The sequence below is a fragment of the Crassostrea angulata genome, chromosome 7 (genome assembly GCF_025612915.1).
Source record: "Crassostrea angulata isolate pt1a10 chromosome 7, ASM2561291v2, whole genome shotgun sequence".
Lineage (NCBI taxonomy): Eukaryota > Metazoa > Mollusca > Bivalvia > Ostreida > Ostreidae > Magallana > Magallana angulata.
In genome coordinates, this window is record NC_069117.1 from 34738288 (window position 1) to 34763148 (window position 24861).

Consider the following 24861-nt stretch of genomic DNA (forward strand, 5'->3'; position numbering starts at 1 on the left):
AATTTAAAAAAAAAAAAGAGTTCGGCACGCTATTGCATGGAGAAGAAGGCGACATTCATATAAAAATAATTAAATTGTCTTTGATATCTTATTGCTGTTAAGAGTTTGCTTTAAAGACGGTAAGCTTTTTTAAAAAGCTAAACTTGTGTTATTGTATCAATCATGCTTGTTATTTGTGATGCCAGAAAGTGTCCTATAATTTGGAAATTATAATTCTATCAGTTAATCAAAAAGTATTAAATTTCATATCAAAATGTTAAATATTAATGATAAAGTACATTTTAAGGTTGTTTCGGTGTTTTCAACGGGCATTTCGGTGAATCACGGACATTTTCGATTTTCGGTAATTCTACAGTTACTCCCCTTTGTAGGTCGAAAAGTCTTGGTTCGAAATGTATCGGGTCGAAAATTCATCGGGTCTTAAAATCCCGCACTCACAACACGTTGTTTACAGTAGCAGTGCACTATCCCGCAATTTCGTGGTTTGTTTGTTTGTGGACATATTTATTGTACCTTAGAAGTAAGTTAAACTAAAGGAAAATTATGCTTTTCATTTTATGTTTAAGATGTTCAGCAATTGAAGGCTAAGGTTGAGTATATATGCAGATTATCACTTGTTATGAATTTACTGTACGTTTGTTACAACACCACTATGCTTAAAGTAAAGGACTCAATGTGATTTATGGTATAAACAAAAAGGATTCAATACTGGGGTTAATTTCTGTGAAAATTCTTCGTTTTTGGAATTAAATTGCATATGATTAGCATTTTACTTTCTGGATTTGATCGAAAAGACGAGTTTTAACTAGTTTCAGGGAGTTCTAGTAGCACTGCCAACAATGCGCGTACGATTTTCTGCATTGTGCAGTTTAAAGATGTTGGCACCTGAAATAATAGTAATGTCAATCATCCGAAAATCACTTGGTTATAAACATGAGGACCTAAAATGTTCATTTATTTTATTTGTGACCTATGTCACATGCCATTTTTGAAAATATAGGGACCCAAACAGAAATGATAATTTTCCTGAAAATTTTGCTAAAAGACATGGAAGTTGATAATTTGAAGAATTAATATTCTTTATATATTAAATACAAATGTTTATTGTTTGAACCATTATTTTGGTATGATTTTAATACAGTATGAAGTTGAACACATGTAGTGACTATAAACAGTCTGGGCGGACTCCGAAAACGGAGTAAACGGAAGTGATTTCTCCAAAGAAAAAATACTCCGAAAAAGGAGTTCGGCGCATGCACAGTTAATCAAAATATCCCATTTTTACGTGAAAACAGGGCACTCAGGAAAATTGATTGTGCAAAGCGGATTATTCATATGCAGGTCTGAAAATACGTTTAAATGCTTTATAAGACATGTTTCAACAGAATGTATTAATTTGGCAAAAATATACGTTCGTTGGGCAAATCAAATTTTATTTGCTGTCAAAGTTTGTCAATTCTGTTTCCGATGACGAAGCCAATAAAGTGAATAAATTAATGTTTTTTCCATGATTTCACTATTATTAAAGATAATTTATGTGCTAGGGTGTGAAATACACTATTACTGTTAGTTTTTTTTATCCCGTTTGTAGTCATTACACCGTTCTTTTGATCATGCGCTGACTTGCCAAGTCGGCACTTCTTAAAACCTTGTATACATCGTAATTATGTCGTATTAAAAAAAAAACATTATCTATATTAAAGGCTTGAATACTTACATTAGTGCAACAATTAATTTTCAATTTCCATACTTCCAAGTCTTAATTTGAAGTCCGATTTTCTTATCTTATAAGTCCTGGTCGACCACGTATGAGTTTTAATATTTGTATGTATTTTTCCTGTTGTTTACCGAAACATTTCCACTTTTTTTTTAAAGTATTATTTTAAGATTAATCATTTCTGAGTCGTTTCCATATTTTTTTTCACGCTTCTGAAGGATTTCAATCTATTTTTCAATCACGTTTTTACGGGAAAGGGAGGCAACTCTCCATTATTTACATTAGCTACAAAACGGAAGTTGAGAAAATCGCAATGCATGACAGTGCCAAATACTTCGTTTTCGGAGTTTACTCCTTTTTCGGAGTCCGCCCAGACTGATAAAAGTAAAATCTAAGTCAAAGTTTAAAAATTTTTGCTTTACTGGTGGTTTCAAAGGCCAGTACATAATGGACACAACAACAGATGTTACAAAATTTTGGAGTAATCAAATTATAAATAACGCAAATGAAAAAAATCATAGTCATGTCATCTTTCCAAAAACTTACAAATAGACATACATTTAATGTCTCATTTGAAAGTAAAACAAGTACTGGCGTGCGACCAGTTCTCGCCGAGTACAATTTCTCGCCAGTACATTTTGACATCATTTTATCAACACATAAATTAAAGATGAAAAATGATGTAGCAATGTACTGGCGAGAAATGGTACTCCGCGAGAACTGGTCACACGCCAGTAGGGGACATATCTAAAAAAATTGAGATATAGCATAAAATGAGCTAATTTTAGACAGAAATTAGAGTTAATTTTTTCTTAACTTATTTGAAATATAAGCTAAATATGCCTAAATATACTACTAGAATTAATATGTGATGGAGAATATTCAGACTAAATTGGGATGTACACAAGGTATAAATAGTTGTTGGTTTATCTTCTTTTCCATCAAATAATAGGAATTTAGATGTCCCCCATTTCTGAGTGTCTACTGGCAGCCATTTTCCTTTATACATGTTAAGGTGGAATAACACATCCTCTCAAAATGGCTGACCTCTGAACGTATCGATATTTCGTTTCATTAAAAGAATTTTTTTGGTGGCAACATGTAACTTACTCCATAGCCGGGTGGATATGGACTAGGTCTTGTGATCCTAGATCCCAAGTTCAAATCCTGCAGGGGCTTTATGTTGTAACTTACTGAATTAATTATGTTAGATAATCATTTTTTATCCCAAACTGCATTATTATTCCACCTTAAATAAATTTTTTAACCGAACCGAAACTGAGATCTGGATCGGAAAATCAAATCAATAGGAATGAATCGGGGTGCACCAAACATTTTGGTGCACGGCACAGCCCTAGTTCAAAGTTTAAAATAGAAAAAGCATATGCTATGAAATAGAATGTTACAAGCAACTTTTGTTCAGGTGAGCAATGTGGCTCATGGGCCTTTTGTTTTTTAGCTCACCTGAGCTGAAAGCTCAAGTGAGCTATTCTGATCACATCTGAGAAAACATTGGATTATAAGAAGTGTATTTTCAGTCCACCTCAGCAATTCTAACTTGCTATATAAGTTAATTGAAGGAAATTTTATTTCATCAATAATTTTATTGGTTTTGTTTTGAAAATGATTTGGTCACTTCTCAAAATGGACAAGTAGTAAAGAAAAGTTCAGAATGTAGAAGTCAGAAGTTTAGTCAAGTGAAAAATGACAATAACAAACTGTCAACTATCTCAAAAACCATAAAACGAAATACTAATTCAGAGCAGAGCAACACTGTCCTCTAAAAGGTAGAGGTAGGATCAGGTGCCTAGGAGGAGTAAGCATCCTCTGCTGACTGGTCACACCTGTCGTGCACCTAATGTCATATCGGTAAAAATGTCATTATCGGGAAATATGTCGTAATTTGGGGGAAATATCATAATTGGGAAAAACAGAGAAAATTCCACGGACAATTTGGTATATAATCAATAGTCCAGAGCAGAGCAATCATGGACCTCTGAAAAATCTCAGAGGCAAAATCAGATGCCTAGGAGGAGTAAGCATCCTCTGCTGACCAGTCATACCTGCTGTGTGCCCTTTGTCATAATCGGGAAAAAAAGGAAAGTCCGTAGACAATTAGGCAATTAATTATGATCTAACAATGAGTATGAAAAACGTCAGTCAGCATGCAACCCAGTGGAAGATTGTATTTGCTGACAAGATCATTGTATCGACCATAGCACTTACGAAAAGATGACTTCAAAAGAGACTGTTGATAGTCCTGTTTTATCAACTTGTTTGTTAATAGCTTGCCTTGCCTTAGAAACTGTTCATACAAAGAGCATGCCCTTGTGTATCAAATAACTGAGAGACAAAAACACCATATGCAGGTGTTGAAGATATTTTGCTACCTAAGTAAGGAAAGTTGACTATAGAAAAATTGAAGTCATCACTTTTATCATAAAGTTTTGCTGTTAGGTTACCATTAATGTCCATTTCTAGTAAAATATCCAAATATAAAACAAATGACGCAGTCTCTATGGTATCTTCTATTTCAAGTTCACTGGTATACTGTAGACGTGGAAAACATTATGGTGTTTTTAATTTCACTATGTTCACGGTCAGACAATTTTCAGTGAACATTTGAAGCCACCGTGAATATTCACTGTGTATTTGCAATCTCCGTGTATGCCGCCATTACAGATGTTATTGTTAGATGTGTGCATGATGAGGCCTAAATTATCACTTTCCTATGGTAATTATAGCCCCTTTAAAAATGCAAGCATAAATATTATAATGTATGATTAATGATAATTAGATAATCAATTATAACGGGACATTCGATTGACCTCTATCTTTTAACACCTCTCAGCTCTGCGGCCTTATCGAAGCCATTGTTGTGAAGACGCGCGTTAATTGCCACTTATTATTTCGGACATCTCCAAAGATTCCTGTACACCCTGCGGGTTGCTTGCAATTTGCCATTCATATTGAGCAGTTCATTTTTAAGATTAATTGATTATAAAGTCGTACAGTTTTTAAACAGATTATCCCCCTAATTTTCATGCTTAAAATGCCAGGTGCGCAATATACAATTGTGCGTACGTATTATCTTCGATAAAATACTTAAATAATTTTTCTGATAGTATTTAACAGATAAAGGACAGTAACTTAAAATGATTTCAAAGAAAAATAATGTAAAATGTATGGTAACGTTCATTACATATCATATATGTTTTTCAGTCTTCATTTTAATTGAAACCAATTGGCTGTGAAATTAAAAACACCTTGAAAGGTATTAACACAGGAAATCGTGAAATTTTAGACACACGGAATTAAAGACTTTTACAGTATATGAAGTTGACGTAAGTATCAAAATAACAATTGTTAATTGATAATACGTCTTCAATATACCTGAATGTTGAGTTGAAGGCCACAGCGAGTGATTTATTTTTTTCACGTACAAGTATTTAAATAAATTCTGCTGGACGTAAGAATACAAAAATAGGACTGCTAACAATGGGGCACAATCCCCAGTCATTTGAGTCTCTTTGGTAACCTATTGTCTTTGGTTGTGCATTGTCTATTACATTTTTACTTTAGACTATGGTACTCAGGTGACCATCAATGCCTGTGGGCCTCTTGTTATTTAATAATTTCAAGCAGTCAAGTTCAAATTAAGAATGCATATAAATTGATTGTCTAAATTAAATTATGAACCTTGATATTACAGAGTACTCTCGTGAACAAAGCCACAATGGAATCTAAAAGATCTGAAGATTCTGATGATATCAAGATTGAAAAAGTCATCATTAAACGACAGATAACTCTGCTTCATGGAGTGGCCATAATTGTAGGAATTATAATTGGCTCTGGAATATTTGTTTCTCCAGTTGGAATATTAAAAGAAGTGAAATCGGTGGGCTTTTCATTAGTGATGTGGGTATTATGTGGCATTTACAATACTTTGTGTGCCATATGTTATGCAGAACTGGGAACTACAATACCTGAGTCTGGTGGAGAATATATCTATATCAAAAGGGCATTTGGTGATATCCCAGCTTTCATCTGTCTGTGGATAAACTTTCTCCTGATCTGCCCTGTTGGAATTGCAGCCTCTGCACTGATATTTTCCCTGTACATACTAAAACCTGTTTTCCCAGATTGTGACATTCCAGAGGAAGGACTTGCGTTAATAGCTGCGTGTATTTTTTGTAAGTATCTTTATGAGCAATTCATTGCTGTTATGATCATTGGTTGTGTGATCCCATCTTCAACATTGACAGCAGTACCCACAACATTATCTTTTATAATCTAATCATATAGTGTATCAATCCTATTGTATCATGAGTGTGTATTGTTCCTCTGTAATCTTCTTCTATCATGCATTAATCCTATCAGGTTTATCATTCAATTTATCAGTTTTTGTTATGTTAATCATATTCTGCCTTTTCATGAGCAAGTAGTTTTTTAGGTCAACTGAATCACTCAGATGACCTAAGTATTGCAATTTGTTTTTGATGTGGTCATGAGTCGTGTAATATGCACTAACAATATTACATTCATAACTTCTTCTTGAAAACTACAAGGCTAAGGGGACCATTTTTGGTCTGAAGCATCTCTATGGTAAGTAGAATCTAAATTTTGAATAGCATGGCTCTACCACCCCTGGGGCACCATGGGCAAAGCCAAATATGCCAAAAAAAGGGCAATTTTTTCAAAAATCTTCTTTTCTACTCCCACATATGTGAGGAAAAAACTGAATGCATGGTTATGATGTCCATGAAGCTATCTACCAAATTTGTTAAATTCATGCCCCCTGGGTCAGGGGTTCAGGTTCTAATGTGGGGCCGATATGGTCTTATAGTAAAAATGTATAAATCTTAGAAAATCTTCTCTACTCCAACATTTATTTGTTAAAAACTAAATGCATGGTTATGATGTCCATGAAGTCTTGTACTTAAATTGTGAAATTCATTACCCCTGGCCTAACAGGGGTTTTGGCCTTGTGTAAAATAAAATTTGATATGTGAATTTAATGTTATCGGGCACGGTCTCTAAAATAAATGTAAGCAATAAATGTATATAGTGATTTTGTTGCAATAAATAAACACGGTAATGCAGTTGGTTTGGTCGAGCATTTTAGATAGCACTTGTTGTGGGTTTGTTTGTAAACAACCATACCATAGGTAATCTTGTTTCAAACTGGAATTGAAATTAATAAAAGTATGTTTTATTATTAAAATTAGGAGCACACTATAAATGTATTCAAACTATAAACCTGTGAAAATTGTTCAAAGACTTTTTAAAGCAGAAAAAAAATAATTTATTTTGGAACTTTGATTTTTCTACGAATTTTGTAGCCATGATGAGTTATTGTATTGTAAACGCATCACTACCTACCCTGGTTATTTTTAAGGAAATATACTGACTTTTGTTTTTAAAGCAGCACAAAACATAATTCATTTACTTTTTTATTCTTATATTATTTGATATAGGACTATTAATACAGAAATTCAAATTATTGATATCATTCTATTTAAAAGAAAATGTCAGCTCGACTACTTTGTGGCCGTTCTGGCCTTTGATTTTCTTTTTGTTTTAGTCACTTATGTTTATTGGTTTAAGAACTCTGGTTCTTAGAGAAACTTCTAGCTTTTCTTTCTACATTAAAGGAAGACCCACTTGTTGTTTTGCAACAAACTTTGCTCTAGTTATTACTATGATTGTCAGTCATGTTTTCTCAAAAACGCTTCAGCTGATTTTCTTAAAACTTTCAGAACTTACGTAAGACAATACAATGTATTTGTAAGAAAATTGTCAATCATTTTTTTTTATCGTTACTTCCGGTCTCAAGATATTAAAGATTTTATGTTTTTGCTTGTGCCATATTTTTCTAAAGAATTATGAAAGATAGAACTGTTTCTAGTATTTATTTCAATTTTCATCTCTTTTTCATATGTAGGTCTGCTGATAGCTGTAAATTGTCATGATGTGAAATGGGCAGCAAAGGTTCAAGTGGTCATAACTGCAAGCAAACTGATTGCCCTTGCAATCATCATCATTATTGGAATGTACTACATCATTGGGAAAGGTGAGCTGAATTTGCAATTTTTAGGTCACCTGAGTCTTATTGCTATCATACATTGTCCGTTAACAGTTTTACATTTTTGTTTTATTCTTGAAAACTACAAGACCAATTGTAACCATTCTTGCTTTAAGGTATTCAATGATATTAAACAATTTTGAAGCACTTTAAACTAGCTAGATATGCATTGCTTGATAACTATGAAAGTGAAATGAACCAAATTCACATGACAGACAACATATAAGGAGCCGGTCATTTTGCACTTTAATTTTTTTTTTAAAGAGTTATCTCTCCTTGATGAAAAAAAAAATATCTGTGGTAAATGATTCATTTTATTTCATATTTAAATAAAGAGAAAGTTTATGCATGTATTAACCAAAAGAGTTTTACTAATTTTAAGTTACTTTTTACAATATCTTAATAAAACATACATTGCCCATAGACTTCAACGCAAAATTCAAGGTGTAATTAGTTGGGCCATAATAAAAATTTTGAAAATTCCTTTGGTGGAGTATTTTTATTTGATAACACCTTCAAAATGATATCATGATTAAGAATATCGAACCATTCATTTATAAGGTACAAAATGTGGTCGTTATACATCGAATATGTGACCATATCACCCCCCAAACATTTTGGGTAAGGCCAAACAAAAAGGCAAATTTTTCAAAAACCTTTGTGAAATAAAACCGTAAATGCATGGTTATATATGTTCATAAAGCCCACTACCTAAATTGTGAAAATTCATGACTCCTGGGTCAGGGGTTCAGGCCTTTAGGGTTTGACTAATGTGCCAATACACTACAGATGTACAGTATAGTGAAAATGTATTCTTCAAAATCTTCTCTTTCTCCATATATATTTAAAAAAACTGATTGCATAGTTGTGACGTCCATGATACCTTCAAGGTAAATTGTGAAATTCATAGCCTTTGGGTCATGGGTTCAATCCTGAGGGCAGGGCCAATATAGCTATATTGTGTAAACATGGTAAAAGTACATGTATTTATTCTTAGAAAATCTTTTTTCTGCTTCCACAGTAGTGGGAGATAAATTGCATAATTATGATGTCCATGAAGCTCTCTACATAAATTGTGAAATTCATGGACCCTGGGTCTGGGGTTCAGGCCTAGGGTGTGACCATTATGACCATATATTGAAAACATATTAAATCTCGGAAAATCGTCTTTTCTACTCTTGTGTATATATTTGAGATAAAGTAAATGTATGGTTATAATATTTATGAATCGTTCAACCTAAATGCAGGATTATGATATTTATGGATACTATAATTTAGGCCAAAAAAAAAAAAGTTGTGTGTTTCGGGTAACCCGACCTAACCTACAAAAATGGCCCGATCCTACCATTTTTAGATGCCTGATTTTATCCGACTGTGAATTTTATCTTATTTCCAATAAAAAATACGTTTTTAAATATGAAACAAACAAACATTCTTAGGATTCAGGCAAAAAAAAATAGATAAATAAAAAAAATCCCCACCTACCTAACCTAATTTTTTCATCAGTGTTACCTTAAACACACTATTTTTTTTTTTTAGGCCTTATCATATATTTTATATTATGATAAATTTGAGATGATTGGTCAAATACAATAAATTCAATGATGTATCATATCATATGATGTAATATCATATCTATACAGAATATACATGTACATCATATGTAACAATATAAAATTGTTTCATTATATATTACAGTATTTTATTGTATCATATGATGAACATGTATATATTGTATAGTACCATAAAATGTAATATCATATTTTATGTATGTTTGCATTGATATTTATATTGTATCTTACAATACCATATGAAATGAACATAACAATTTTTTAGCTCACTGGAGCTGAAAGCTCAATTGAGCTTTTTTGATCACTTTTTGTCTGGTGTCCATCTGTCTGTCTGTCCGTAAACATTTTACATTTTCAACTTCTTCTCCAGAACCACTGGGCTGATTTCAAACAAACTTGACACAAAGCATCCTTAGATTAAGGGAATTTAAGTTTGTTAAAATGAAGGGCCACACCCTCCTTCAAGGGGAGATAATTAAATATCATTGAAAATTTGTTGGTTATATTTTTAAAAATCTTCCTCTCCAAAACTATTCGGCCAGAAAAGCTGAAGCTTGTGTGAAAGCATCCTCAGGTAGTGTAGATTAAAGTTTTTTTCAAATCATGATCCCCAGGGGTAGGATGGGGCCACAATGGGGGGGGGTCTAATTTTTATATAGGAATATATACCGTAATGTCTCGTGTATAATACGCACTCGTGTATAATACGCACCCCCAAAGTTGACCAAAAAATGGCGAAAAAACAGTAGGTCCTATGTATAACACGCACCCAAAAAATGGCGAAATCAACGGTCGCCATTTCCCCCTAAACTATCGATGTTTCATGATAATTTTATAATCCATGCACAAATTCTTTAATTTTGTGATCGGAACTTAGCACAGACGATGAAATCGACGGCCACCATTTTACCAAATAACTATCGATGTTTAATAATAATTTTTATAACCCAAGCGTAATTACTGTAATTTCGTGATCGGAACATGGGCCAAGCGATGTTAGAGTCAAAGTTCTTACAATTTTACTTGAAAAGGACGGCATGATTTACATGGGCGGTATCAAATATCATTTGACATTTCGTAAAGAATTTCTTATACAACATCGGCGAAGTTGAAGATCATCATACGTAGAGAAGAACGGCAACCGAGCTTAGTGCTTAAAAGTAATAATGTTTGCAGATATAAACCAAGCAACATCAAAACATATGATTTAATTGATTAATTATACTCAAACCCTTTGATTGTTGTTTAAATAAACATTGTGAAGAAACGTATGTATGTTATCAAGTCGTACAAATGATCGATGTAATTTTAGCAGTGTCTATGTAAAGTAATAACGTTTAACTGCATAACTGGACACAAAGTAATTAAGTTTAATAAAATCAGAATAATTGCTTATTTACATGCACTTGAAAACACCCTGTGAAGTCCGACACGAGACAGGTGCATGCTTCTGACACCGGAAATTGTTAAACAAACATTGACCACGCGCCGAGTCAACAGGTGGCTGCTTATGTAATGGTGAATACACTGGCGATATTTAAACTTGTTTGATGCAAGAATAGTGTATACTCTATTTAACAATAACAAATCTAAAGGGTTGTTGAAAACAAGTGTACTCTCTCAAAATGATATAATTATACTGCTTTATATTTAGTACATTTTCAAATTTTCTATTATACGTATGTGCAATGAACTTGTATATGTTTGTAGTACCGGTAGATATTCATCATTGGTTGCCAGTGTTTTAGTCAGGAGCTGTACTATATTTTAACAAAATATTGTATAATATTTAATATTACTTATGTTTGCAAAAGATCTATCTGATAGGCCAATTGCATTGCATACTAAGTGTGCTATACTTCTTTCTAAAGAGATACAAGAACTGTTGTTCAGGTGAGTGTTGTGGCCCATGGGCCTCTTGTATATCACATGCAGTTACATCTTGGCTTTTCAGTATGTAATCTGGGCCCTCCTCATATATTCTATTCTATTATTATATATTTAAAATATTCCATAATATCATTAAAATTAAATATGGCAAGATTGTTGAATTACAATCTGTCGACATTAACCATGTAAACCACTCACTTATGTTGCAGATACTCAAGAGGATGGGTGCATTGGTCAACAGATTACCCACTAGATCTACCTGAGCTATTGAACCATAAGCTATTGGCAAAGAAAAATTTCATATCTTTCATCTTTATAACAATATTTTCCTATAGCTAATAATACATAGCTCTTCTTTTCAAGGAGACCCAGTATAGTCTAAAAAATGGCCATGACTATCCAGCTGTCTTTGCAGCATAGAAAAGTATTGTTACAGCGTGAAATGCTAATTTGTACAATCAAATGAAAAAGAATTTCTCATTAAAAAATTATTAAATCCATTCAATACCATTCAATACCATTAATCAAGGAAGGTACTCTGGTATAATAACAATTAATGGTGCATTATATGTAAAGTAAGAGAAGTTAAACTGTCAAGTGTCTCCTCAAGGATGCTAGGCTTGTATGTTTCAAAAGCTGAAGGAAGTGATTGTTGCATCATTTTGAAAATTCATACTGGCCTCAATTTGGATCATGTGAGGATATATATTAAAAATATATATATTAAAAAAATCCATTTGCAATTTACTTAGAATTATAGATCTGATTTTGGAGACCAAAAATTCAATAGGTTAAAGGGAGCAGGAGATTTAATTTCCTTGTTGCTCAGGTGTAAAAGTCTCTATAGCTCACATGGTGCTTGCCAGCACTTTGCATCAACAAGCTTTCATTGTTGGAAACTGCAAATGAAAATTTTGTTCTCTTTCAGGTGAAACAGAAAACTTCCAGAATGCATTTGAAGGCAGTGATTATCGCGCTGGTGCAATTGCAATATCTTTTTATTCAGGATTTTGGGCATACAGTGGATGGTAAATAAAACTTTCTATTTTTTGCAATGTGTAAAATATTGTTATGTGACAAAATCTAACATGCACATTTATTAATTATACCCCTCCAAACTTTGTTTTGGGGGGGGGGGGGTATTTAGGAATTACCTTGTCTGTCAGTCCATCTGTCCGTCTATTTAAAATTTGTGTCCGGTCCATATCTTTTTTATGGATAAACATAGGAAGTTCTTACTTCACACAAAGATTGCTTATGACCTAAAGGTGTGCCATGACCTGGACTCAAGGTCATTCAGGCAAGGTCAAGGTCACAGGCAGGAAAAGTGCAAAATCCGTGTCCGATCTAATCTTTCTCATGGATAAATGGATAAACATTTGAAGTTCTTACTTCACAAAAAGATTGTTTATGACCTGAGGCTGTGTCATGACCTTGACCCGAGGTCACCAACAGGAAACGTGAAAATTTGTGTCTGGTTTATATCTTTTATGTAAAAACATTAGAAGTTCTTATTTTACACAAAGATTGCTTATGACCTGAAGGTGTGTCATGATGCTGACCCAAGAACATCTTTTAAAAAATGCTTAATTCCTGTCTGTGTCATGTCTTGTATTAATGGAAATGATTAGAAGGTAAAATTTGACACAAAGCTTGCTCATGCCAGGTCACATGAATTAATTATTAGACTATCATCCCCATCCCTCTGAAAATTGCCTGCCCTGATGTTTTATCTTTTTATTTACCTGAGCTGAAAGCTCAAGTGAGCTTTTCTGATCACTTTATGTCTGCCGTCCATCTGTCTTTCTGTCTGTCTGTCCATCCTTCCATCTGTGTCCATCCTTCCGTCTGTCTGTAAACTTTTTAGCTGACCTGAGAGTTTTAAACAGAGATTAATTTTGCTGATGGAAATATGTACATGTAGCAGAGACATAAATAATTGTTATTTGTCTCTGCATGTAGGTACATATGTGATTCATTTAAAAAAAATTGTGCTCTTTGTTTTAGTGCATCTTTACTCTGTTTTAATTGTTTACAATTTTCTATTTACTAACCATATTTGAGTGTCAAGCTTTGAGTTATAAACAAGATACAGAGCTTTGCTTATGTTTGCACACAGCTGAGGGCTTGCTTTTGTTCGTTTACATTTTAAATGCTGAAAAGGATACACCAAGTTTAAAAATCTTAATTTGAATGTAATGAACTTGTGTGAACAAAAACATGACTCAAACCTAGTAGAATTGTGAGCTCTGTATCTTGATTATAATTCTTCGATTTATGCTGAAATTTTGGTTGATCATTAGAAATGGCTTGTTAAATATTAAATCCTTGTACAGAATAATTAGTAGGATGATTTGCTGTAACTACATTTTGCACCCCCTTCTTATACGATGAAATGTATGAGATCTACACCAATTTTGATAGTTTTTCAGTCATAAGTAAATAAAAACGACATGTTTTTAAATTAAGATGAAAATGGGTGGGCTTTAGTACAATATAGTGATATTATGCCTGTCAATACATTGATAAGAATAGCTCTTTGACATATCACGTGACAACATTTTTCATTGATCAAGTGAGTGACAACATTTTTCATTTGAGTGTATTCATCAAATGAGTAAAGTTTTAAAATGTCACACAAGTTTACACCAGGTAAACAGCAATCATTTATAATGGGGAAGACCAATTAAGGTCAAGATCTAGTAAATGATTCCAGAGTGTCTTTTTGGTGATAGAACCATTATGACGTCATAATTGATTTGAAGAATCTTTTCCCATACTTTACGGCTTTAAAGGAATTGTGTAGAAAATTAAACAATTTCTTGACATTCTATGTTAAATCATGGGAAAAGTAATCCCGATACAGAGGGTTCCACTTTATCTGATAGCGGTTAATGTGATAATTCGGTTAATCAGATATAAAATCAAAACAACGATCCATTTGCTATATAAGCCATTGTAATTTCTACTGATAAACTGATTGAAAAAAATGTCATTTTCGGTTAATCTGATACGATTTCTGTCGGCCGATCAAATATCAGTTAATGTTTTCACACCTCTTCCACCATGTCCACACCTCGTGTATAACCTCTCACTGTGTGAACAGCTTGGCACGTGCCTAAAACTTGCAAATAACGGTGCTTCAGGGGATTAGTCACAGCTCAACGCACACAGATGGTCAGCTGGTCGATAGATGAAAGATACCGACATCGATAGTTCAGCCCACCCTCTAACACCTCTATATTCCTTTGTTTAATGAGTTGACACCCCTTTTGTGTACACAGTAACTCTTTACAGGGCATTAGTTTCACTTCAACACACACGGGTGGCTCACTTCTTCGTAAGATGAAAGCTACCGACATCGATATTTGTTCTGGACAACCGCACACAGGACTGATATAACCTGTGTACACATTTTACTGTTTTTTCATTTACCAATTGCCTGTGTTAATTTCATGCTAGGCTTGCACCATTAAGAATTATTTAAACATGTAATTTCTGAATCAAAAGTGCTTGGGAACATGTGACATCGAGGAAATTCTGAGTACTCTCAATTTTACATCGGGGTAGAAAACTTAATGAATAAAATTCAAATAATTTGTTATCATGCATAATTAATTATTTAAGAGCATTCTACTATACCAGAAAAAGAATTAAAATGAATTGTCCAGGTGAAAATAGGAAATGTTCAGACAATTAGCCCTTATTACTTCCTGTTAAAATCGCCGCCACTCTGAAACCATCGTAATGAACAGTGAAGAAGGGAAACATTTTCTTTTGAGCATTTACATACAAAATAACGACTAAAATGCTATTTCATTGCTAATGCAAGGTAAATTATTTCATTATAAACTATTGAGAAACAGATTATATCTTTTTGTTGATAAATTATGTATTGAAACAAGTTGTATTTTTATTCTATACCAAAATTAAATACCACAAAAACGCTAAATTGGTTTATCTGATAATCGGTTAATCTGATAATTTTTGCCTGACAAACAGACTCTCAGATTAAGCGGAACCCTCTGTACCTATATTCAATTTGACATCATTTTATTAATAAAGAGGAGGTCAAAAGCTTGTTTAATTCCGTTTTGGGGGAGACTGTACTAGGCATTCTAGAAATATTGTATTCGTCAAAAATGGATAAAACTCCGAAATTTCGAAATTTGTTCATCAATTCCTTCATATTTCATTGAAAATGACAGTTTAAAACATTATTTTTCATTGTATTTACCAAAAACTTTAGCCCCGGTACACCCTATCAAACAAAGCTATTGTTATGGAGCATCATTAAAAGAATTTATATCTTAAATTTTATTAACCTGTAGGCACCTTTCATTTACTAGATCTTGACCTTAAGGTGGTATGGGACATCTGTCGATATTTATGTGGATTAAAGTACATTATAATAAAATACTTACACCGGTTTATAAATTTAAAATTTTGCAATATTTAACCAAAAAATAGCTTTTAAAAATATTTTGGGAGGTAAAAATTGTAAAAAAACCCCAGCAGGATTCATACTCATGACTTACAGATTCTTAGTGAACCCTCTAACCCATATAATGTTTAAATATTTTCTTCTCTGCTCCCACACATCTGTAAGGAAAACTGAATTCATAATTGTGTAGACCAGGAAGCCCTCTACCAAAGAACAAGGGACGTTAATGGCTGAAATTTGCTGCGTTTCATGCTGTCTGTTTCATCAATTATAAGGGCAGCGTCTTCCAAATGCATGGTCCAGTCCTGCACGCCAAGCACGAGTATCTCTTAATGTCTCGCATACGCGAGGTACGTTACAACGCTGCAGGTAATATGGGCACAGCATCCTACCTCATGAGATCCTGCTTTGAATTTACAGTACCATGCCTGCACCACTCCTTCTCTGTATTGAATCCAACAGTAGTATTTCTTTGCAGAAACGTGGCAACTTTGAATGCGTGCACTGACCACATTTTCAACATATTCATTTACATGAATCTCGTAGTTTCCGTTTTCATTGATATGTTCATGAAACATGAGTATAGACTTGGCTATTTCTACCTGATAAGTTCCAAGTGTTATCTCACGAATTTCTTCTTCAGACAGTTGAGGGAACTCTGGAGCCACACCTGAGGCGTCAAGTTTTGTGTAAATGATCGTCGATCGATTCCCTTGGTTTTAATCAAATTCCGACGTTCTTTTGGTTGGCGAAATAAATACACCATCTTCGCTGCAATGGCAATATCCTCTTCTGTTTCTCCAGAGCTAAGGGGCAGGGTGTACTTATTATGTATTGCAGATATGATCCTAACATAGTCGGCAACATAGGGTATCTGTGTATTTGGGACTGTTCTATTAAGGTAACGCCAACTTTTCAATCTGCCATTTGCTGATTCTACCACCCAGCACACCTGCAAGTGTTTGATCATATTCAGTAAAAAAAAAAAATCTGAGGTTATTAGTCATATTTCAGAAAAACTATTACTTAATTTAGAAATATTAAGCCATCTCATACCTTAGTTAATAATCTGGAGCTGTTTGATTCTTCCATGCTATGCTGTTTAAAACCTCTCGCTAAAAACCATGGCATATCCATTCTAATTCCTAAATCTTCCAGAACATCTGAGCTGTCTAGGAAACCACGTTCCATGATAAAGGTGTCTCCTCTTTGCCAATTTGTCATTTCCTCGACATTCCTTTATATAAAATGGTTGAGGATACTAGCATCATTGTTCTTCGAGTCCGCGAGATGTGGCCCGAGAATGGAACAGAAACAATTAATATACCCGGTGGTCGTTACAACCATCTTCGGCTTAATCAGGGGTCTTTGTTTATGAAGGCTGTACAATCTTCTCGAAAAGCTAAAGTTGCTTGATTTTTTAATGTTAATTTAAGTTCCGTCTAATACAAGTAATGCTTGAGGAGATTCAGTTAGCCCGTTTGAGAATAAAATTGTGTGCAACAATATTTCAAATAATTCAAAAAGAAGATATGAATGTACCTTTTTCATATTAACAGCATTGCTAGCTTCTTGAGAGACTATAGAGACTTGTTTTCTAGAGCACATTTCAACTTCACAAGCAATATCGTAATACACGACCGTGTACTTCTAGATTTGGAATGTTTGATATCGTCAATATTTGTCATCAGATCGTTAAACTGTGACCGTGTCAGACCAATTAGATTTTTATAGTCCTTGTCTCCGAGTGAATTGTTCGGCGTGAAATTATTGGTCCCCTATGGGTTTTCACCGGAGGGGACTATAGCTTTCCTCTGCGTCCGTCAGTCCGTCTGTCCGTCCGTCCGTCTGTCTGTCCCACTTTAGTTTTCCACACTTTTTTTCTTTATGCGTTTGAGGAATAATATGAAATTTGCTGAACAGCTTCAAAATGTATAACTACAGATCAAGTTTACACTTTTGTAGCATCTGGTTGACATATTTTTGAGAAAATCAATTTTTAATATTCCAATTTTTTAATGTTCGGGCTCGATATTCTGCATAACAGTGCATTGTTTTCACAATTTCCACAAACCAGTAGGGGACGTGTATTGCTTATGCAATACTCTCAGAATGCTTGTTTATTATAGCAAGATATCGAACAATTTCCAGTAGATGACAGACATCACTATTACTGAGAAAGGTTGTGTTTCTATATCATACCTGCATATGGACCTCGAGGCGCAGACTGGCATTTTCCTTCCTTATTTCACTACTTTCGAATTCAGCACTGTTATTGAATTTATTGATGTGTAATATAACAGTCTGCATTTATTGCACACAATATCAGAATCACACAAATCAGATTAGACAAAAATTTTCTCAGGGATTTGTTCGCATTGCCAGACACATTTCTCCGCTCACTTTTTTTGATGCGCTTGTGGCAGGTTACACAAGAGTACAGCTTCAGTTTAGAATATATTTTCGCTATTCTCAGAAAATTTAAAGGAATGAAACTGAATTACTTGAGATATAATTATAAATTTTTAAACGTTTCATATTTAAAACACATAACTAGGGATGTCAATTTTACTCGGTTGGCTTAGTCGATTAATCGGAGGCTTTAGTCGAGCGATAGTCGAGTACTCGATGATTTAAGGGTATTTGAAACTGTCAGTCTTTTTTAATCAACTAATGTTACTACATTGTACCACATTGATCAGATCTTAAATAAAAGAACATTGAAAAACTTATTATAACATATACTAAATGTATTTGATTTAAAAGAAATTGGAAAGTATTTTATCTAAATATCCGTTAGAAAATGTTCTAGTTTTTTTTTCTTTTTTTCTTTTGACTCTTACATATAATTGAGCTCCGTATCATCTTAGGCAAATCAAATGAGACCTGTTCCATGGAACTAAGTCATTGTCCTTGCCAAATCAACAATCAAAGTTTAATGATTAAAAAAACAAATGCCTTAAGATAATTATTGAAACAATTAAAGTTTGGATTATACAAACATTTAATTCAATAAATTACTTAGAAGAAACACAAATTAAGTGAAGTAATGGTATATATCTAAGTACGTGTAAATCAAAAGAGATTAATAATTAGCTGCTTCAAAAATACACAAAGGACAACGATAATAAAGAGCATAACCTATTGATCAAATATGTCGATAAAAAAAACTGTTATCAACAATTGTAGAACAAAAACTGACGCATTAAAAAAAAATAATTTTTGAATTTTATTCACTTTATTACGAGTAATTGACTAAGAAAATTTTAGTCGATGATCGGTGTTACCAAGGGATAGTCAAGTACTCGTTGTCATTCCTACACATAACTATTAGATTCAAATCAAAAAAAAAAACCTCGAAATAATTTGACCACTGGACCAAAAATCCTTTTCGCCATTTTAGCGTGACACAAAGAACGAACTATGTTTTACAATTATTTCTATCATATCACACATACATGTGCATGTACATGTTTATGTAGGCCTATAAGTTTATTAATATTTTGAACTTTTTAAATATGCATGTATTGACCATTTTTTTGTATGTGCAGTCTCCTCATTGACATGTTTCGATCCATTTGCATCACTAAATGATTTCCAAGAAGTATGGTATCAAAGCTTTTGAAAAGTTAAGATAAGAAATTTCTACAGTTCTAAGTTTGAGGTAAAATAAAAACCAAAACACTGTTTATAAATATAAAGAAACAAAAACAAAAATGCATTTATGGATTCATACACATATTAGATAAGAAGATGGAATGAAAGCCACAAAGACATTATTTCTTCTGTTCTAGATTATTTTAGCTAGAATTAACAAGGTACAAGTTTACAATCTCCCATTTTGACAAGCCAGATGTAAAAATAAAATATTCTGCTTGGTTTTATGTCAGTAAGTTGCATACAACCTAATAATACCCAGCTTCAAAAAAAAATAATTTTTTTTACAATAATAAAATCCTTTGAAGAACTGCCCTTATTTATTCAACTTTGATGTGACTTTTAGAATATGTCGTCAGTAAGTCAAGGGGATTATATTCCAAGGTCTTTAACAGAAATAAGAAAACTGTCATCACTTGCAGTACTCTGATGATTTCTATGGCAACGGGGTTCATTGCATAAAGTATTCTTAGGAACAATTATTATTTACGATTTTTGGCTTAAAATTTTAAACTTATGATATATATCTTATTTTATAATTTAGCAAGATCAACAGTTTAATAAATTAGCCCAATTCTCAGATTATGATCTGGCACCTTTAATGTGAAAATGGTTGACTTCCAGTAAGACACTTATTGTTTAACAATTGACCACTGCTTTCAAGTGTTACATAACAATTGATGGTCTGAAGCCATAAATAACTTTGGGCTAATCTTATGGTCAGAGCTGTGTGCACTGAAGCGGTTGCACGTGGTGATTGAACCAACACAGACTGACCGAATAAACAATCGGGGAAAGAGAAACACAGTAAAAAGAAAACTTTGAATTGCACTAAATGTCACCAACAATTGATTTTTGCCCCATTTGGATTTCTTTTCGCCAATTTTGAAAAAAATTCGCCATTGGCAAAATTGGGGAAGCCCAGCTTGAGCCCTGAATTTGACTATGTACTTCTCCAAGTGTTATATATTTTTTAAGACACAACGTCACAAGATTGCAATTTAAAATGTTTTGTTAAAGTGTTTGTATCAATCGGTTTGGTTAAATATCATCAGGTATAGGCCATATAGGTCAGTGGTTTTGGCATGCGCGGATCGATCCTGAGGTTTTTTTTTTCTGTGTGTGTTTGTGGGCTAATTATGTTTTCCGGGGCGGGGGATATGGGCAATATTTGTGATGTTTTTACCATGTTAATGTTAAAAAACCTCGATACTGTAGTTAAATGCATATGTGAAAAATTTGTGTTTGGGCTATTATATACTTGGGAAACCGTTAAGGCCTATTGGCCTCTTGTTTTTTTTACCCCTGTATGATGATAAACCATCAGATATAAGCGGTCACCTCTATTAAGCAGTCACCTTTCTATGGGGGTCATTTTACATCCTCCTCCCCCCCAAAATTTTTTCATTATTGCCCTTTAAAGAGCAGTCACCTGTCTTATATTAAATGCGGTCAGTGGTAAAAGTATTTTGATCTGAAACTGTAGTTTTGATATGTATTATATAGCAGCCAGTTTACAGTGAGAAAAGACAAGATCTAGTGGATTATACAACATTTATTAAGCATAAAATGGTCAGAAAATGTCAAGGGACTGAATAATTTTGCCAGATTGGACAACATGAAAGAATGCTCATCAATAGTTTTACTGTATATTCCTTATTTTCTCTGCCTTTATAGGTCACCTGAGTCACTCAGGTGACCTAATGCAATTGGTTTTCGTCAATTAAATAAAAACGACCTCTTTAAATCAGTTTAAAACATTACTGTTACGGGGATAAATGTATTATCGCAATTCCTAAGAAAAAATTACAGCGGAAAATCATCTTGATTTGTAGCCATTTGTTAACGTTACCGTAATTTTGAATAAAGATGAAAATAAAGGTGGGTCTTAGTAAAATAGAGCGATATGCCTGTCAATACATAGCAGTCTTAGGCTCATTGAGAGGGGGGCTAGACTTAATCAAAAATCTTGACAAGCAAAGAAAAAAAGATTTTGAGTACAACCATGTCTAACTTTGGGGAAAAAAAGGGGGGGGGGGCTCCACCCAGTTCCGACGCCCGCCTACGCATTGATTATACATGTAATAGCTCTTTTACATATCACATATGACAGCATTTTTCATTCGAGTGTATTCATCGATCAAGTGAGTAAGGTTATAAAATGTTTCATGAGCTTATGCCTGGTAAACAACAATCTTTTATAATGGGGAAGACCAATTAAATTTTTGAATGTTTTTAATTTGAGCGCCTTGAGGTACAATTTTCTTCTTTCACATATAGGATTTTTTTTAATAAAATACAATAACTAGCTAGTACAATGTAGTTGAAGATAAATATGTACCTATATGCATATTCCCATATATAATTTGATTGTTTTATAAAGTGAGGGGGCAGAACTAAAATAAACGGAATTAGAAGTTAACAGTGTACCCCTTCCAAAAATTTAGTTTTATATCTTGCATAGGATCTTATTTTTGGTAAAAATGGTATTTCATAAGGGTACAATGTCAAAGATTAAGTGTAGGAAAATAAGTGTGAAAGAACAATATATGATATGAGTTAAATCTGGCCCCCATAATTCGCCATTTTTTAATTGTTTAGGGTACAATAAAAAGTTAACTTATTTTTTAGTAGAGTTGATATAAAATATATTTTTCATATATTTATTTGATTTATTTGCACTTACTGGCAGTATATGACGTCAGAAGTGACGCTATTTTTAGAATTCAATCGAAATCAGTCAAAAATTGACATTTTTCTTATCTTTTTACGAATGGGAAACATAGAGCGCCTGCTTGAACAAGATAAATTTTTTTGTCACTTATTAGTCTTGGCTAGATACATCTCTGATTAAAATATTTTGTTTGTTCAAGCATGCGCTCTATGTTTTCTGAAAGAAAAACTGCTTGAAAACAAGTTATTTTATGCTAAAAATGCGAAAATGGTGGGAAAAGGTTGTCTTTACCATGTCATATTTCCATATTGTGGGCACTTGAATCAAAATGAATATTGTGTAAACACATCACATATATATCTGAACTAAAAAATCAAAGAATTACAGTACAATGATGATGTTCATTTTAGGGGGCCATTTTAGGCACATATCATATATAGTTTTTTGGATACAGTTAATTTTATGGTTTTCTTTTTTTTTTCTACCGAGGGGCCATATGGCACAAAATCCTTTGAACACCCATTGTTGCTCAGGTGAGCGATGTGGCCCCATGGGACTCTTGTTTAAGCTGTTCTCTTTTATATTTTTTGTTAAAATGCCCACAGTGAGAGTTTCTATCTGCCCCAGGGGGATGGGGGATGGGAAGTTGTTTTAAATAAAACATGTCTACTAGCCACCTTGTCTTAGTTTATCTATAAAAACATATACACATAAAACCCATCTTGAAAGTTAACAAATATGGGAAAATTATTTTTTGACTATTTTCTTGTATCTCAATATCAAGTCGTGCACTCTATTATGATATTTATAAGTTTTTCGCTAAAATTATAGGTTTCATAGCCCTTTTTGAAATATTTCAAGCAGGAAGGTTGTCATCATTACGATATTAAAAATTATTTTACTCCAGAATGAAACTTAATTAAATGCATATGAGACTCCTTGACAGTTAAGTTTGTATATGGGCTATGGTACTCAGGTGAGCGTTAAGACCTATTGGCCTCTTGTGTTTCAGCAAATCTACTTTTGATGATAAAATGAACTGAATTTAAAATTTCCATGATCAAGTGTTCAGAAAAATGGTGATGATTTAGCATTCTGCTTGTATCTCCTAGCATTACACACTTGTCATGGGATTGGTGGTTTCTATTTCAAGTTCTGAACCATTGATCCAAACTTTTTGCCTGATAGAACTGACTTGTTCAAACCAGAGACCCTAGGAGACATTAAGTAATACCCTTTTGAAAATGGTCAAAAGAATGCAAAGGGAAACAAATAAATTGAAAAATTTGTAATCCTATGGAACTGGATAGTGTTTTGCTTTGAGGTACTGTAGGGCTGAGCTAGGCTACAATAAATAAATGAAATTTTATTGATTTTTAGGTCACCTGAGTCACTCAGGTGCCCTATTGCAATTGGTCTTCGTCCGTCGTCGTGCGTCTGTGGGTCGTGCGTTAACAATTTTACAATTTTAACTTCTTCTTGAAAACTACCTGGTCAATCGTTACCATTTTTGGTGTGAAGCATCTCTATGGTAAGAAGAATCTAAATTGTGAAATTCATGGCTCTACCACCCTTGGGGTGCCACGGGCAGGGCCAAATACCGTATTTTCCGGACGACTCGTCGATGCGGACGACTAGTCGAATTGCTCATTTTTAGCCAAAATTTTAACAAAATCCTACGATACGTCGATTCAGACCATACGTCGATCTTATCACTTCAAAATGGCGTATAAAACTGCAGTAATATTATCAGTGTATGATGCCATGATGCCCCCAATATTGCTAACAATTATTATTAATGATTAACATTTAAACAATTACACTTTATACTTATGCATCATATTTTCAAATACCGGCAACATCTACAAAGTCGCCTGCATTTTAAACAATTCCCGATATCGCGTGTTATGCAAAACTAAACTTACTTTGTCAGAAATATTTTACTCCCAAGCATTAAAATAATTATTCACTCTGACTATCGCCACTGTATTCGCCATTACGTAACCAGCCACCTGTTGACTCGGGGCGTGGTCAATGTTTGTTTAACAATTTTCGGTCTCAGAGGCATGCACCTGTCTCGTGTCGGACTTCAAAGAGGGATCTCAAGTGCAGAAAGCTTAGAAATTAGTATGATTTGATGAAACTTGTTTACTTTGTATCCAGTTATACGCTTTTGTTTTACATAGACACTGTTAGAAATAGATCGATCATTTGTGCGACTTGATAATGACAATATACGACATACATATGTTTCCTAAAATTTTATCTAACAATAATCAAAGAATTGGACAATAATTAATCAATTAACTATAATCACTCTTATAACGGTACTCCTTATATACACAGGGAGTGAAATTGCCGTAAAGATCTCAGCCTTAGGGCAAGATTATTAACACAACCGGTGTCAGCCTATTGTATAAATAGTAGTATTGATAATTGCCGATTACGTATTTTAAGATTGAATTTGACCATAAAATATTTCTGATTTATACTCTCCACTAACAACTCTTTACTCATAAAATAATTAAATTTAAAAAACATCCCCCGGACCTACTGCAATATTTTCTTCCATTCAAATTTGGTTTCAATTTTACTGCGCAATGCTATCTTCCTACTAGTGATACATAGAATCATGTGATGATGTGTTTATAAAAACGGAACGGTAAAACTTTTAATTGATTAAAGACAATGTACCATTTTTTAATAACTGTTATTATTATGTATTTTAGTGTGAACAGATGAGTGAAAATGATAATTATTAAAGATGAACAGTGAATTCAACAACGTAACTTTAAATCACACAGCCAACTCAAGATGATTAAA

General features: G+C 33.4%; 1 protein-coding gene across 3 annotated transcripts in view; it reads left to right on the forward strand.

The window, feature by feature from the left end:
* Positions 1–381: 381 nt before the first annotated feature.
* Positions 382–24861, forward strand: part of LOC128155595 (large neutral amino acids transporter small subunit 1-like) — a 110278-nt gene continuing 85798 nt past the window's right edge. The window contains exons 1-4 of one of the 3 annotated variants that reach the window (XM_052817378.1): positions 382–520; positions 5430–5910; positions 7662–7790; positions 12192–12291. In XM_052817378.1, the coding sequence (XP_052673338.1) occupies positions 5454–5910; positions 7662–7790; positions 12192–12291 (686 nt within the window). In that variant the 5' untranslated portion in view covers positions 382–520; positions 5430–5453. Of the gene's footprint in view, positions 521–4898; positions 5062–5429; positions 5911–7661; positions 7791–12191; positions 12292–24861 lie in introns of those variants that run through there. The other 2 variants (XM_052817377.1, XM_052817376.1) reach the window with 2 other exon arrangements.